This window comes from Chelmon rostratus, chromosome 19 (genome assembly GCF_017976325.1).
Source record: "Chelmon rostratus isolate fCheRos1 chromosome 19, fCheRos1.pri, whole genome shotgun sequence".
NCBI classification, from domain to species: Eukaryota; Metazoa; Chordata; class Actinopteri; order Chaetodontiformes; family Chaetodontidae; genus Chelmon; species Chelmon rostratus.
Genome location: NC_055676.1, coordinates 5,704,917 through 5,720,982, shown reverse-complemented (window position 1 = coordinate 5,720,982; position 16,066 = coordinate 5,704,917). Strand labels below are relative to the sequence as shown.

General features: G+C 43.9%; 1 protein-coding gene across 2 annotated transcripts in view; it reads right to left on the bottom strand.

Annotated features, from left to right (window-relative positions):
- The window catches only part of cntfr (ciliary neurotrophic factor receptor), a 207,794-nt gene that overhangs the window by 28,991 nt on the left and 162,737 nt on the right, over nucleotides 1-16,066 (bottom strand). For both annotated transcript variants that reach the window (XM_041960449.1, XM_041960448.1), the window contains 2 exons: nucleotides 3,923-4,040; nucleotides 2,134-2,300 (listed from right to left, as the gene is read on the bottom strand). In XM_041960449.1, coding sequence (XP_041816383.1) covers nucleotides 2,134-2,300; nucleotides 3,923-4,040 — 285 coding nt within the window. The remainder of the gene's footprint in view (nucleotides 1-2,133; nucleotides 2,301-3,922; nucleotides 4,041-16,066) is intronic.

Here is a 16,066-nt window from a genome sequence, read left to right as displayed (position 1 = left end):
CACACACACACACACACACACACACAATCTCATCTCATCTAATTTCATCCAAGCTTTGGTCTGATGAACAAGGACAGTTGAGAATCGTCTTATTCCCACAAAGAATTCAGAAGTGCACCAGGAAGCATGAAATTGTTTTATTTATTTACGATCTGCCTCGTCGTGCCTGATAATGAATGTGACTTACAACGGAGAATGGCATGAGAAGGACTTTTAACAATGTGGGAACGAGGAGGGCGAGGGGTGGGGGGTGAGAGAGAGAGCAGGCAAACAATATGAAACAGCTAGAAATAAAGAGGGTGAGACCACATCCACGCTAATTTTGATGAATTAGGCAACAAGGTTTGGTCTTTCAACTTGGATCGTCTGTAATAAGAAACAGGTCTTTTCAAACATCTTACATGCATTTGCAAAATGCTGTATTTTATTATCAAGTGATCACAAAGAGGACTAGAGGCAAAAGAGTCAAGCTTTAGCCTGTTACAGCCAACCAGCATATGTAAAGTCCAAGCAAAAGCAAAAACATCGAAATGCCAGTCAAACAATAATAGCGTGGAACATTTGTCACATAAATGCATTTTTAAAGCAATTTTTCCGGCAAGGTCTGAGAGCTCACATCATGATGGCACAGCAACAGTGTCCCAGAGAAGGAGGAGGAGGAAAGAAAATGGGAGGGAAGAGAAAGAAAAAAGAAGTACAAAGTCACAAGAAGGGCACGCAGGAGGGAAAGAGAAAGCAGAGGCGAAGAAAGGAACAGTGGGGTATTTTGCTATCACCAATAGTTGAGGGATATTTCCTGAGCCAAGGCGCTAATCCGGCTAGCATTAGCATTTTCATGAGTCCTGTGTCCAGAGCTTGGCAGAGCATGTCACTGGCTCATTTGGTTACTTATGTATACACACACACACACACACACCATCTCTTTTTCAATGCCTCGCTCTCTCAACCGACACACTCCCCACAGTCGCTCACAGCCCCACCGGTGTCTGCGTGTGTTTATGCGTCACGCACACCCATATCGCGCTCTGAGCAATACAACAGAGCTGAGGACTGCTGCCAGCACTTCCCTTATCTATCAAAGTACTCCTCATTCCTTCTTTAAAATGAATTTCTCCTCTTCACTGCTTCCCAGTCTGAGTCGCTTATGAATGCTAAGAGTCCCGCTGTTATTATGTGGCCTTCTGCGGCCCAAACGAACAAAAAACTTCACAATCCAAACTGCGTTTTTTATTTCCGGACCTACTCACCACGTGTTCATGTAGGTCGTAATTTAAAAGAAAAAGCCGATGAAGAACTTTTGAATGAACTTTTAAGACATTTTTTACCTTAAATATGTCTAAAATGTGCTTATATTGCAGCTGGTCTTTGGGTTCTTGGGCTTATCCCATCCAAGCCTCAATTAAATACTGTTTTTTGCAGAAAAGGTTCAGAGGTAGCGTGTTTGTTATCCAGTGCCTGTGGTAATAAAAGGGGTGCACAGTCAGTGGGTTTCTCGCTAATGGACTGTGCTGTTGGTTAAAGAAGAAAAGCTGCGCACTCTCCTTTCAGCTGGGTGACATTTATTTGGCCGCTGAAATTTCAATTTTCTTTGTCTTTCTGGCACCGAGGATAAATATGTGCACAACATATCTCCAAAGGGAACCAGAAGTGAATGAAATCAGTCATCTGTGGTCAGCAAACACATTAACATCGCCGAAGGGTTGGCATTCTCAAACGGATGCCTCGACGCTCTCTCGCATTTTAGTCCTTTTTTTCCCCTTTTATTTGGCAAATATTTGTCAGTCTGGGTGGGAAAATGCCCTCAGATTTGTCCCTGAACTTAGTTTAAAAAAAGGATTGTTTATAAACTGTAATGAAAAGTGTTAACATTCTGCAGCCCGAATGAGTTGAGCAGAAAACATTCCTCAAATTTTCACAATGTAATTTTGCTGCCTTTGAACCCTTCGAGCTCAACCCCCGAATCAAACCTTTTAATTCTGAGAAAAACATCCTCAGAGAAGCGTGCACATGCGGCTCCAGCAGCGATAAGCCTGTGGTTCATTCTGCGTTACACTTGCATCAGGAGGAAATTGGCGTTACAGCAGAATGACGGAGCTCTGAAAACAACACAGCAAAACGCGACATGTATCTCACCTATACTGGACTCTTCAAAGGAGATGGTGGTGGAGGCTTTCCCCAAGGCATTGACCGCTGTCACGTTAACTTTGTAGGGGAAGCTGGAGAAGACCTCTGGGAAGCGCACGCGACAGCGATTCTTGTGGTCCGGGTCTTTCTGCACCTCCAGCGAGCGCTGATTATGTCTGGAGGGGAAAGGGAGTTAGAAAGGCAGGAGGAGACAGAGGAGAATGAGTGAGGAGTTTTTATGAGCTTCTGCACAGATCAGGACACCTTAAGGTTTGGAACAGACTTCAGTTTCTTCCCAGTTTTTACAATCCTCTCTGCAGGAAGTCGTGGACAGAAAACACGCTGGATGCTCCACCTGTTGAATGCTGCTCTGCTCTGACTGAGCTGGACGCTAAAGACGCTGACCGGCTTCCCGTCCTCTTCATCCGTGCTTCTCTTCATTATTATTCAAACAGAATAATACTGGTGTTACAACATTAATGAAGGCAGTGGCAACCTGCTGTGGTGCGAGCTGTGGGATTCTGTGATCTCGGAGTATCAAAGAGAACATGATGGAGGAAGGCTCGCTGGGCTTCCGTCCGCACATTTCGAGTGTTTAAGGCCTACACTGCGACAACCTGCCCGGACGCCCGAGGACAGGTTGAGAGAGAGGTGTTCAATTATGGAGGGAAAGCAAAATTAGACTATTTTTTCTTGTAAGCCTTATTATTAAAACCTTTTCAAAATCTCAAAATGATGTTTTTCAAATGGCATTCAAAGCTTTTAACGTTTAACTCTTTCAATGTGGTGTTTTTCCATCTTTTCCATGTGGTTTTGCAATGAATTATCCAGGACAATAGGGAGAAGACAAATACGTGAAAAACAGTGTGTTTAACTTTCCCTCGTGGGTGCAGACATGTTTGATATTTCACTGTGCTGAATCAAAAATTGCACAGTGATGTTGGTTGTTCGCTCAAAGCTGAAACATTGTTTTATTGAGAAATTTTGTGATTAACTGCAAACAAACCTTTCCATAGATATGTGGGCATATTTTCTGCAGGTCATCTGAGAAGTATGCGGTCAGAGCCATATGATATTAGGTGACTCAGACTTCAGCAATTGTGAACATTATCTTCTATTCTCACTTTTCCGTCACTGTGCATTGTTTTTGTCTAAGCATATAGGGTTTGCAGTGCCAGCGCGTTTGCAATGTACCTCCTGTATGAATGTATGGACAGCTATCGCTGAGTAACAATAATTTCATCTTGATGTACAGTATCCATGTGTTCAGGCTGGAAGGAGCGCCATTCTTGATGCAAATTGCTGTAATTGCGTGCTCAGCGTTTTAACGTGTGTCAAATCCCCCCTGCGCCTCCTCTCAACTCCACCGTGGCCCCCCTGGGGAGGCGGGTTTCACAGTTTGAAAACTGAACGGCTTTAAACCAAAGCCGTCCTTGGCACATAACTAGAAAATGTTAACTTTTAATATATATTCTGCATTAAAATGTCAGAAATACCCTTTAGGATAAGAAAGGATAATTACAATGTATTACAGCTACAGGCTTATTTGAGCCACCCTGCTATTGGCCAATTACTTTGGTGAAGACAGTGTTGCCATAACTCATAATAAAGACTGCCAGAATTTAAAAAAAAAAAAAAAAAGAAACCTAAGTTGCAATTGACGGGAATTATCCTTTAATAGAAGCCACTCAGGCCAGGTAGGATTTGCACGTCATAGCATTATATATGGCTTAGACATCCATATACGCACCGTAAGTCCACACATTTGCACACGGAAATATAAAACAAATGCACTTACTGCACGTCCACCTCAAAGGTCGTGGGGATGTACGTCGGGTGCAGCTGGTGCCAGCTGCAGTAGAAGCCTTTGGGGTAGGTGTTGGATCGACAGGTGACTGTGGGCTCCCGAGGGGGGACTGCAGAGAGAGCAGACACAAGGGAGAGAGCGAGACAGTTAGCTGAAATGTGCAGCATATTATCAAGAACTGTGCTGAATCTGAAAACAGAGACATACCACAGAGAGAGATCCACATATCAGAGTAATACAGATTACATTCATCAGTGCAAAGCAGCTGTGCCTAATTACACATGTCCTAACTGAATAATTCATTCCTGAACAAATATTTCATTCAAAACGTCACTGCTACTTACTATAAGTTAATTTCCGTCTCTGGTTGTCTTTTATTAGATGTGCTTTTAATTTGTTTAGCTGTGGTTGCCTGTGTGTTTTTTATTTAGCTTTTTTTTCCCCTACAACACTAATAAACGAAAATTACATTCAGAGAGGGGGAGAAATTGAAGTCACGCATGTACGAGCAGACTAAAATAACTGCCTTTAGGTTTCATGCCAGCACTTCTATAAACTTCAAGCTCAAGCAAATGTCTAAAATAAGCAAAATGCCAATTCAGGTTCAATGCAATGTGCTCACTCACTCACTCTGCATGAGTATATGTCTGCCTCATTTCATGATCGCAGCTCTTTTTCCTTCTGATGCATGTTGTGACTGAGGGAAAAGTACTGGAACGGTCATAAAACAAACAATCATTTGTTTGCATTGTTTTTTTTTTCTGTCTGAATATGGGATGAACAGGAAACAGGAAACTGAACACTGAGCTGCAGAATATTCATGACCCGGGATGAGCAATCACTGTAACAATTCAACTGGACTGGAATGACAGAGAATATAAAAAGGAACAGAGCAGAAGGTAAAGGAGAGGAAATCTGGAGAAACAGAGGAAGAAAAAGGTGAAGAAGCTGAAAGGGAGGGAGGGAGGGCAGCTGGTGTGTGGAGGAAGGAAGGATATTGGAGTGATAGAATAAAAAAGAGGAATAAAAGAGGTTGGCCAGAAAAAGTGATGTTACGCCAACTCTGGCCTCCTCCAAGATTAGGCTCTTTTCTTCACAGCTAGTCAACCGCGCACTCGCCTACCACTCCCTCTTTGCCCCCACAGCTTTTTACCCTTTCACCCTTGTTATCTCCTCTGTGTGATGCATACAGTGAGTGTACAGTGTGGCATTAAGAAAACAATTCTGATGTTATTTTCACTTCACTTCACTAATAGATTTCCGTCCTTCGCCTTTTCTCTACCTAAACTGCAGCTTTTTCATGTCAAACGTTGCGCTTCATTGCTGCTCACTCGATTAAATATTGAATGTCGGCCAACACCGGCGATATATACTCCTGACATCACAGGTTGGCCGATAACAGCTACATTCAGGCGATTTATTTCGTCATTTAAATCAGTAATGTACACCCAGCGTTGAATGGGTGGGATGGGTCGGCCTGTCTTTAAGAGCCACTAACCCGTTCAGCGCGGACATGGGAAAAACTGCACCAGCTGCTCGGCCGAGCAGGATTTCTGTCCCCTGTGGGAAAAACGATAGCTCCCAGTGTTTTTGCAGGACAAGGCTTCCAGGGTGTGGCCAGAACAAAAGGTAATCATTATACAGAACTATGTCACAAAGAGGGGTCTTTGTAGAGCGAGAAATTCATATTTCAGACAGCCTTTTTTAGCTGTTAACAATAGTTTGATGAAACCCAAGGGACAGAGGAGGTTTATAGATGTGTGATGCTGAAAGTAGTGTTTAAAACGGTCCTTTCAACAATGTTGATCCGGATCCAGATGGAATGATATATGTTGGGATGTATGTTGAAAACTGGGCATAACGGAAAGCAATAGTACACAAAGCAGAAGTACTTCAGTTTCCTTATAAATCTACTTGGAGTGCATCATGAATTTCTGAATTTATATCCGTCTGAATCCTTTTGGTATATCATATATTATATGATTTACGAAAAAAAAAAGCCATTAAAGAGATGAGTATAATTTAAGCTTTGATGAAATTTCCATTAGAATATAAGTGAATTAACCATTAATGTTGCTGGGATTAATCGCCCTCTTTTAAAGGCTGGATCACTGTGAGCATTCATTTAGAAAGCTGGCTGCGCTGTTGACCACAGATGCCTCGATAGCCAATCAGAAACAAGTATTTTCTGTGAAGATGCAAGAGGCAAAATCTCTCAATGAAGAAAGACAGATAAGAACAGCATGAGCGGAAATTATTATGTTATTTGTAAACGTGACATCTTCTGTGACACCTTCAGACCGTCTTTTATGAATGGACAGGGCGGATTTGGTCAAACGCGCACACGCCCACAAGCAAGAGGCAGGCTTGATTGGCTGCTAGGGGGTCATTTCACTGTCACACACAATCAGCTGTGTTTAAGCGGTCACCACGGCAACTAATTAGCCTGTCAATAACGTCAGCGATGAGGTGCCAGGGACGACATCCAATCACACTCAATTAATCCCAGAGACTAATTGGGGCCATATCAATCAATTGGCTCCTCATCTGAGAGCTTCAGTCAAAGTCACGAGCGCGCAGTGTCGAACACAAACGTAGCCACACACACATTAGGACTCAAACACACCATCGGTATTCCTGTAGGCTGTGCAGATGCAGCCACAATCAATCGAACCAGCTTATTAAGAACTTAGAGAAGTTACAAGTTCAGTGGTAAACTAAACACGTCAGTCTTAGAGAGGAGAAAGCATCTGAGGAAAGGTTAGAAGACAAAAAAAGAACAGATCGTTGAGGGAATACAAGCTTGAAGAAGATGAGCGCGAGTGTGTGTCCACGTCGGCCATGTTTGGAGTGGTTTATTTGAACTCTGGAGTGTTAACGCCTTTAATTTAGTTGAATTTGCCAGTCGTGAGCGGTCAGTCAAAAGTACCTTTAAACACCTAAAAGGGCAGTTCATACTGTAGGGCTTCTCCAGAGGGACCGAGGTGTGGTTTGTTAGGAGGGGAGAACGTGAGCTGAACCATCAATACCAAAAGACCCCGCAGCACTAACGTCAGCGTGTACAAGGGGACAGATGTTGACACCGAAATGCCAGCTGCTCATCACACATTAAAAGTCAAGGATAACAGAAACAAGCAAGGACAGATCAAAAACTGGACTAATGCTGATTCATGTTGCTAAAACCAATAAAAGCAACAGTGGATTGTTAGTATTAAGCAAGTAAGTGTTTGGTCGGTTTTAATGCTAAGCTTTTAAACTGAATTTCTAGAGATGCTCTGTTCTTATTTGCTTTTATTCGCCGCTGGTTTACAGGAAATACTTTGTTGGTTTAATGACAATGTGAGAAACTGAAGAGAGAAGGATTGGGGGTGAGGAGCTGGGAGAAGGATGGGGCTGACGAAGCGGAAAGGAACTGCATGAAAAATTGAGCTTTTTCATCAGAGTTTACTGATGTTGAAAACATGCTGGACGCACAACACGTATATGCACAAAAAGCTGCCGCTCAGTTCAATTAACAAGAGAACATCAAAACCTTCTGATGCATCCAATGAAAAGGGGAGGTTGAAACATGAAGGGGAGGACGGAACAAGATAGAACGCACCTGTAGGAACAACACAGCAACGGAGAACAAAGACGCTATGAATAATAAAGCAAATAAAAGACCTCAAATCAAAATGGCAGCGCGCACGTGGGTCTCATTCGCGAACAACCCTGTGAGATATCACCTGACTCAGTGGCAGACGGGACTCCCGCTCATGAATGGATGTTATTTGAATTAGCGTGCTTTCATCATCTGGTTTGCATTGCTAAGCAGCCGACGCGATTGTGAGGATGCTCTTTGGTAGCCTCATGAAACGCACACCTGCGTGCACGCTCGTGTGTGCGCACACGCAGGTGGTCATTGAGGTTACTTTTAAATGCTAATAGGTTACAGACTCAACTTACTGCACGCTGAGGCTCATAAATCATAATGAGACCAACAACAAAAACAAAAAGAGGAGGAGACATGTTTTCTGTTGAGGACACATATGCAGATTTAACAACTGACCAATGGCAAACCAAAGCACAGAAATCCATACGATACTGGTTTGGCACACTCGCTGGTAGATCAGGATGTTGAGGAAAGGGGAGAAACTCAGGCTGCAACTGTGCAGATTTATATGCTTCATATCATGGGAGTAATTCGCTTATTAACCCATATCCCATTTAATTGGACTAATTTTGTGCACGTTTTATCTTTAACAGGAAGAGAAAATGAACAGATCTTAGCACGTAAATTCTCAAAAAAAGTTTAAATCCATTAGATTAGAGGATGAAAGTCATGGTGAACTGTGATTTTCTTTCACTTCTTCACTTTGCTCTACAGAAATTGATATGATCAACCAGCGGCTTATTGTAGTCCCTTCTCTCTTTCATATATTCTTTCTCCTCTCCTGTCCCACTATTCTAGACCTGTCACACAAAAATTCTGGGTCTTGCAAAAAGAGGATCTTTGTCACAGGAGGGCGCAGACGAACACACACACACGCACACGCACTCACACACACACAGAAATGTGATGAGGGACAATGACATCCAAGGCCTTGTTGCTAGGCTGCAGACGCTGTAGTAATTGCTATTTGGTTGTTAGTAGCCTCCCTGTTGCTTTGTGTGTGTGTGTGTGTTGGGGGGGTTGTGTGTGTGTGCACATTCATGTCTTTCTGTGCTCGTGTGTGTTTGCAGTGGATTCTCTTGCTATGACAACAAGGATGAATGCCTTTCTTTTCTTCCCTTGCTACAATTTCTCACTTCTTTCACTTAAAAAAAGAAAAAAAAAACAGAAGAAGAAGACAACAACAAAACAGCTGGACCAATGAATTTCAAACTTGACCTCAACAGAAAATAAATTACCAACCTTTCCTGGTTCAGAATCCTGATTCACACTGTCCTCGATTCAGTTTTTACTTTCAAGGACTCAATATGAATAACCACAGTCTTTGCTGAACACAGTTCTCAGAATAACAAGAATAACAGTCTATCCATCTATCTATCTATCTATCTATCTATCTATCTATCTATCTATCTATCTATCTATCTATCTATATATCTATATATCTATCCATCTGGATGTATCTTTACCTATTATGTACATCTCATTCAGTTCAAAATCACGTTTTTCATATTGGAATTCCTGCTGGGAAGAACTGGATCCTCTTGGAGCCTGCGCTGCTCTGAATGGCATAACTCGTTTAGGCAGATGGCTTTGGTCTCCGCTTGACTCAGCCTGCCAACGCCGGGCTCGCTGCATTTTAGATTAGCTTAGTCATGTGTCATGGGAGAGCGAGGAATGTAAATAAAACTGTAGGACAAAGTCGCAGAGAGGCAGAGACAGAGACGCTGTGGTGCCTTTTTGTCCAGACCAGCTGTCGTGGCTAACGGTAATGTAATTGTGGTGTAATATTTTTATCCGGCGCTCTGAAGCAATCCCGCAGCATGAATGCACATGTGAGTGTGCGTATGTGACTGCATGGGATTAGAGAGTGAGCTGCAATGAGAATATGCAATTTTATGTACATGTAACTGAAGTCTCGTTAAAGTATGCGTATGCCTGAGTGCCAAGTTAGTGCATGTAAGGAGTGCCTTTAACCCACGAGCCAACGGTATTGTTTCCTGTGAAGTGGCTTAACTTTGATTGGACGTCGTTTTCCATGCATTTGCTTAAAAATCAGCATATTTGGTAACTTTGAAAACTTGTGGATCTCTAAGTTTAACAGAAAGTAATAAAAAACAGAAACAAACTGCAGAAGATCTCTCTGCATGTTGTGTGTATTTGTGAGTGTGCGTCATTTATTCCAATGTTATTCCATTAAACAGAACTTCCTGTCAGTTCATACTGAGATTGGACTGACCCGGCACACATGCCGCACCGAGCGCCCTTTTCCTCTCCTCTGCTTTTTCCCCTCGGCCTCCCGCATCTTCTCGCTCTCTCTGACAGTCGCGGAGCTGCTCCTGAGCGGCGCACACGCTGCACAAAACAATGATGCCCTGGCATTCCAGGAATGTCTCTGGGCCAATTGGAAACAGCCGTGTGTGAGAGATGAATGAATGAAAGGAGGATGAATACCTTATGAGAGCATCGGGAGTTGATAAGTGAGGGGGAGACAAATGTGAAGAGAGAAGCAAAAGGGGGGAAAAAAGGAGGTGTGCAGAGTGATAAAAAAAAATATCTGTTATATTGCATTTTGCTTTCTGGCCATGCTTCCTGATCATCAATTAACTCTGTGAGTGCAGGGTTATTATAACCAGCGGAAACGATGGCCAAACCTACCAGAAATGAGATCCAACGGCACTAAAACCGGAGTAGTCGTTTAAAAGGAGTGTAGAGAGGTACGAAGGGAAGGAGTTGTTGACAGGTTTGCGTTGACCTCCGGGCTCTGGAGGTCAGGCACAGGAAGACGACCATTATACCTGGACACTCAGATCAAACCCGCCTCTCACCCTCTCTCATGCACGCACGCTCGCTTCGCCACCTGACATCACAAATCTTTCTCAAAGCTCGGGAATAGCGGCTCGTGTTTCGCAGGAAACAGAGAAAGGCTGGAGCGGCCCGGCGCGCATAAACACCGTCTCACCTCCAGCGCTTGTTTTGACTTCTCAACTGCTTCCTTCCTCACGCAGAACCCCGAGCGGTAGAGGTGACGCGATGAGATGAGCGACCGCAGGCTTACAAATTCACTCAGCACTGGGAATTTGTGTGTGTGTGTAAATCTGACGCGATAACAACAATGAAATGGAAAGTTTTCATTCCCAAGGAGCGCTCAATAAATAATTACTACCTAATGTTCACTGTTTAATATTGCATCAAAACGCATAGTTGCAAAGTCCAAACTGCAGCATGGGAATGTGAATTTGTTTGCTTGTTTTTGAGAGACAGCTATTACCTCTTAGCAGGAGAGCAAATTCTTTCCCTTGCCGCTGCTCCCTTCCCATTTGTCTCTATTTCGTTTTTCCTTCTCAGCCCTCGCCACTTTAAACCAGTATCACTCATTTTCTGCCTTTCCCTCCGCTTCTCTCTGTCTGTACTGTATATTTGCGGAAATGGCTGTTTCACATCCTGCTGCAGGAGTAGGGCCTCTATGCTGAATAAGGGACACCAAAAACAAAATAAAAAACTCCTCAGAAGTCATTTGATTTGGCCTTTCAAACAAATAAATATACTGTAAAGTCATATTTCTTATTTATATTTGGATGGGATTTGGTCCTTCTGAGTGTGCTTAACTCGCCTCAGACCTCCGCACAGACAAGTAGCATTGAATCCAGAAGCTTATGAGAGGCCAGGCATTCCTTTCATGCTACTTCATTCTGAGCATATTTCATTATTATTTATCTTGACAGTGCGGCGAAGATTGCCAGGAAAGTTGGGTAACACAGTGCCACTCATGAGCGATTTGTTCATTTAAAAGTAATCTTCTTAGCAAAACTGGGAATTTAATTCTTCCAGTTGTAGCCTCGCATTGCCTCCCTCTCCGCACTTTGTTTCAGTCCCCTTTTAGCCGCCGCGTCACTGCCACAACAAAGGTCTGGCATCAGCCATCGCAAGCACAAACAAAAGCAGCGAAAGGAAATCATCGGAGGGGCTTTATGTTTCTGTTTTTCTGACACGTAACCGCCTGCCGGGGAGAAATTCATCCTTTAACTTTCGGGATCAAATGGTTGTCCACCCTCTCAGAACATGGCCTGGCTAAGGCTTAATTGCCTTTGTCAGGGGCACTGCAGCGGGTCAAACACTTTGGCTAACAGGATCGAATCTTGCACCCTGTCACACTGTAAGTAATACAGGGTGACACTCAAAACCGAAGGTATCAATAGTCATCATTTTTCACTTTCCAAGTGGGAGATGGAGGACAGACCAATTATTTCCTCCTGCTCTTCCCTCGCCACATATTTGACCACCTCGCCAATCACTTTTTCCATCTGGCTTGGGTCAAGTCCTCAACACTTTCTGCAGCCCTTTATTGCACTTAACGGGAGAAATACAGACTCTCCTTGGACTCTCTTCCTCCCCAGTGCCACCTCAGCCCCACTTTCCAACTTTCTACTGAAACAAAGTGAAAGACAAAGCACAAATACATCACACAGATGCTGGACAAGACACTTGGAGAAAGTTGTCGGTGAAGGGAAGGAACTAGGAGGAGGGATTGAGGTCAATATAATGCCAGCGCGCTAATGAAACAAGAAATTGCCATTCCATCACAGAAAATCCTGTCAGCGCCGCTAAGCAGTAGGCAGCGTTTTGCCGTGCAAAATTGAAATTTGGGCGCGTTAAAGCTGTTGAGTTGAGATGTCTCTGGTCTCACTAAGAGGTAAAGCTCTATGTCACCGTGACAATAATAGCCCCCGGGCCCTGTCGCTGCTGCGACAATTGCCTCTCAGCTGCAGTGTCCGTGATGGTGCAATGAGTGACAGGCTGGGATTGACCAATCAGAGATGTCAGTCTGCCAAATGCACAAACAGCTAACTGCCATCACTCACAGACGGGCAGGTACCACCCCGACGTCTCAATCGAAACAGCTGACTCCTTTAAATTTAGCTGTCAGCTTCAAAGATAGACAGACAGACAGACAGACAGAGAGAGAGAGAAAAGTGTCTGGGCTGTAAAGCTTCAGGCCATCATTGTGAATTCAGCCAGCTGCTTTGTGCAGGAGCACTGTGCTGTCCTTTTACATACACCATGTTCTCTTTATGGAGTTATGAAAGGTGTCACATTACTGTGAGGGAACAAAGGCTTGTTCTGCACAGACTGAAACCTTTAGATACACATATATACTGATAGAGAAAGGGCAACCAGGCAGCTGCGCACCAACTGTGACTGCCTTAAAGCAAAAGAGCAGGCACACATATTGTACACAGCCAACAAAACCAAACTACAAAGAGAGAGACAGTGCTTTATGCAGTTTTGTACACCTTGGGGCTACTATGAGTTCTTCTCAGTTACACTGTAATGTTATTCTAATGGAATGTTTGCACAGAAACTTCAAGCTACATGGTTTCAATCAGGTCCTCCACACACCAGCTGTGCACTCTTCGATCTAACCCAGGGACCCTGTCAGCCGTCCTGTAAGATCTCAGCTCTGTGCGACGCGAGAGAGACAGCAAAACTCTCACCTCAGCAGAAGTCGCGAGAAATGGATAATACGGTATCAGCGCTGTGTACGTGATGTGTGTGTCAGTTAGTCAGCTCATGACACCGTAGGTGTGGCGACAACTGAGGACAGCTGTGTCCGGGAAACGGCTGCATGCTTTGAGAGATTAGGGCTGAGCAACAATCCAAATCAATTTCAGATCTGGCTTGCTGGCTCATCTGGACAGACTCGAAGTGGATCCACAGGGGAAGCTGAAGATTTTGCCCGACCTGGTTCAAGAGTTCAAGGGTTCAAGAGCATGGCATCTGTCAACAGCTCAGATAGGGCCAGGCAGTTAGAATAATAAAAAACTGTTATGTTATAATGAACCGACCTTTAGTAGAATTCTGTCATGGTGCATCAAGTCCTCTGAATTAAACAACAAAATGCATTGCTTTCCTGTAACATGATACAGTGAAGTGTCCTCTGATCTGACGCTGATTATGGCAGGATGTCATCATTTGTCAGTGTCTTCCAAAACCGATGTTGAAGTGAGCGACCGTGCATCATCACTCACTAACCGAATCAGGAGCTTTTAGCAGTGGCGCTCCCCTCACTGGTGACAGAGAGCGCTGTTGTTAGTTTGGCTGCGATTCACTTTATATTACATTATCTACAAAAGCCACAAAAAAAAAAAAAACGCTAATCTGATAACTCCGTCATGCATAATATGCTGCTGAGCTACTAACCCTGTGCTGTGCTTTTCTGGGCTAGTTTTGACCTGAGCTGAATGTGATAGCTTGGACTTGCACCAGACTGAAGGCACCACTGAAGACAGTCAGAATCAGTCCCGAGCAATGAGCCACGTGAATGGTGATGCGTTCATTAAAAAAGTTAATGTTGGTTTTTAACAGAAAAAGAACAGCAGTCTCCAACAGTGTTTTGTTGACCCATCGATCCACCCTGACCTCCTTCCTACATGAGTTCATGGCTTTATACCAAGATCACCTGACTTTCTTCTTTGCGTTCATCATAATTTCTGCGACCACTAGATGGCGGTGTCACTTGACTATGATTATATGTCATTTTGGGCCCCTTGCAGGAAATGCAAGGGGCCCAAAATGACATGCTATCGTTGCTATCGTTCTTCTTGTGAGGAAAGTCGTCATGTTGAAATGATTATACTGTGTCACCGTAAAAGACTCTGCTGTCCATGCTGATGGCTTCATGTGATTTAAGCTTGAGCTCTTGAGGGCTGTTTGTGAACTTTTCCCTGCGCAGTTGTTAAATTCAGTCAGCTCGGAGTAGAGTGACCTGGTCACCGTGCCTCACAGGTGTGATTTATTGCTTGTCAACAAAGAGCAAGCTTCACAGCGAGAAAATGACTGGGCGAAGAATAAAGGATGCATCCCATCTGATGTGTCGTAACATGTCCCTCTGTGAAGATCCCAGAGCAGATAGACTAATCATAAAATTCAATCTCCCCGTCCTTGTCCCTGACTTTCCAGTCCTGGAAGCAAGAACGGGCAAGGAGGAGAGCAAAATTGAGGCAATTAAGCAAGTAGGAGTCAGTCTACATGCTTAAATGAAGGAACAGTGATCTCATTCATACCCTGAATCAGAGTGATCGGTTAAAGTGATGCATACTTTTCCCAGAACCCCCCCGCCCCTGCCCCGCCGCACCGCCCCTACTTTCAGTCCTTCCCGACTTCAGCCAACTCCACCTCCTGAAGTTGATTTTGTGTTGTAATACAATGGAAGTTTGGGGAGAGATCTGATAAAAAAAAAAAACCCACCAACATAAAACATAACTAGAAAATATGAGCTTTTTCCATCCTCCCCTGAAGGATTTATAAAATGATGAGGTCAACTTTATTGATCCCTGAAACAACTGTTCCTTCTTGGTTTGGAGAGGTAAAACTATCCAATGTTTTGCAACAAAAAAGCAAAGATGAGGAAAAAGTCAGACAGAAAACATAATTTGTGTACGCTGACGTAAGTTCCTCTAACTCTTTTCCCCCTATTTTATAATTGTCTTGTGACGCGGTGTCCAAGGTGTGCGTCGGTTATTGCATTCTGTTGATTGATGCTGTAAAATGCATCTGGAGCTGTGGGTTGTGGATGTCAGGCCCTGCTTTAAAAATCACTGTCGTAGAGTTATTTTTTAGAGCACCAACTGCTGGGTATATCACATGAAGAGCAACAGTCACAGAGAATGGCTGGAGAGTACACCTCGCATCTTCTCATTCTCTCCATCTCTTCACGTCTCTCCTTTCTGTCCCTTTCATACCTGTTTACTCTTGGTTTCGTCCCCTCTGCCGTCCTTTTTCATCGCTTTCCCACTCTCTCTTTCACTTCCTCCAGTTTTTTTTTCTGTGGTGAGTTCAAATCATGCGTATCAGCCAGCCTCAACCCCCACGACCTATCATTCGCTGATTAGAAACAGCTTTATTGGCACTCGGCGCCCCAGCTGTATTACAGGGCTTCGAGATGGCAACCTGTCATTATATTTAATCAGCCAAGCTGTTTTTAATTCTGTTGGATTGCTGAATCATGTGTGATTGTGTGTGTGTGTGTGTGTGTGTGCCATCTTGAACATATTCCTGCAATAGAAAGTCTTAGTAGGAGATGTTCATTTCTGTGGTAACTTACAGAGAGGATTTCACTCTGTGTGGGTATGGAACCACTGAGGGAGAGGCAGCAGACGGTGAGGGAGACGTGGGGGGTGAGGGGCTAGGAGGGGTCAGAGATTAAAAGCAAGGAACAGAGCTAAAAAAGAAAGTGAGTGGGCAAAAGAGAGAAAAAGAGGATAAATGACACTCATTGTGCCTTCCTCTTGCTGTCAGTTCTCAGTAATGCTAATCATTAGGCTAATCTGACAGGATGGTACACACACACACACACACATACACACACACACTCCCCTATCCACACCCTCACCCCCCCGCGTTGCATTCCAGTGCCCAGTGTCAATGAGAGGGAACCGCCACATTACATGGCTGTTTGTTCTCTTTGTACGCTCGCCTGCAATGCT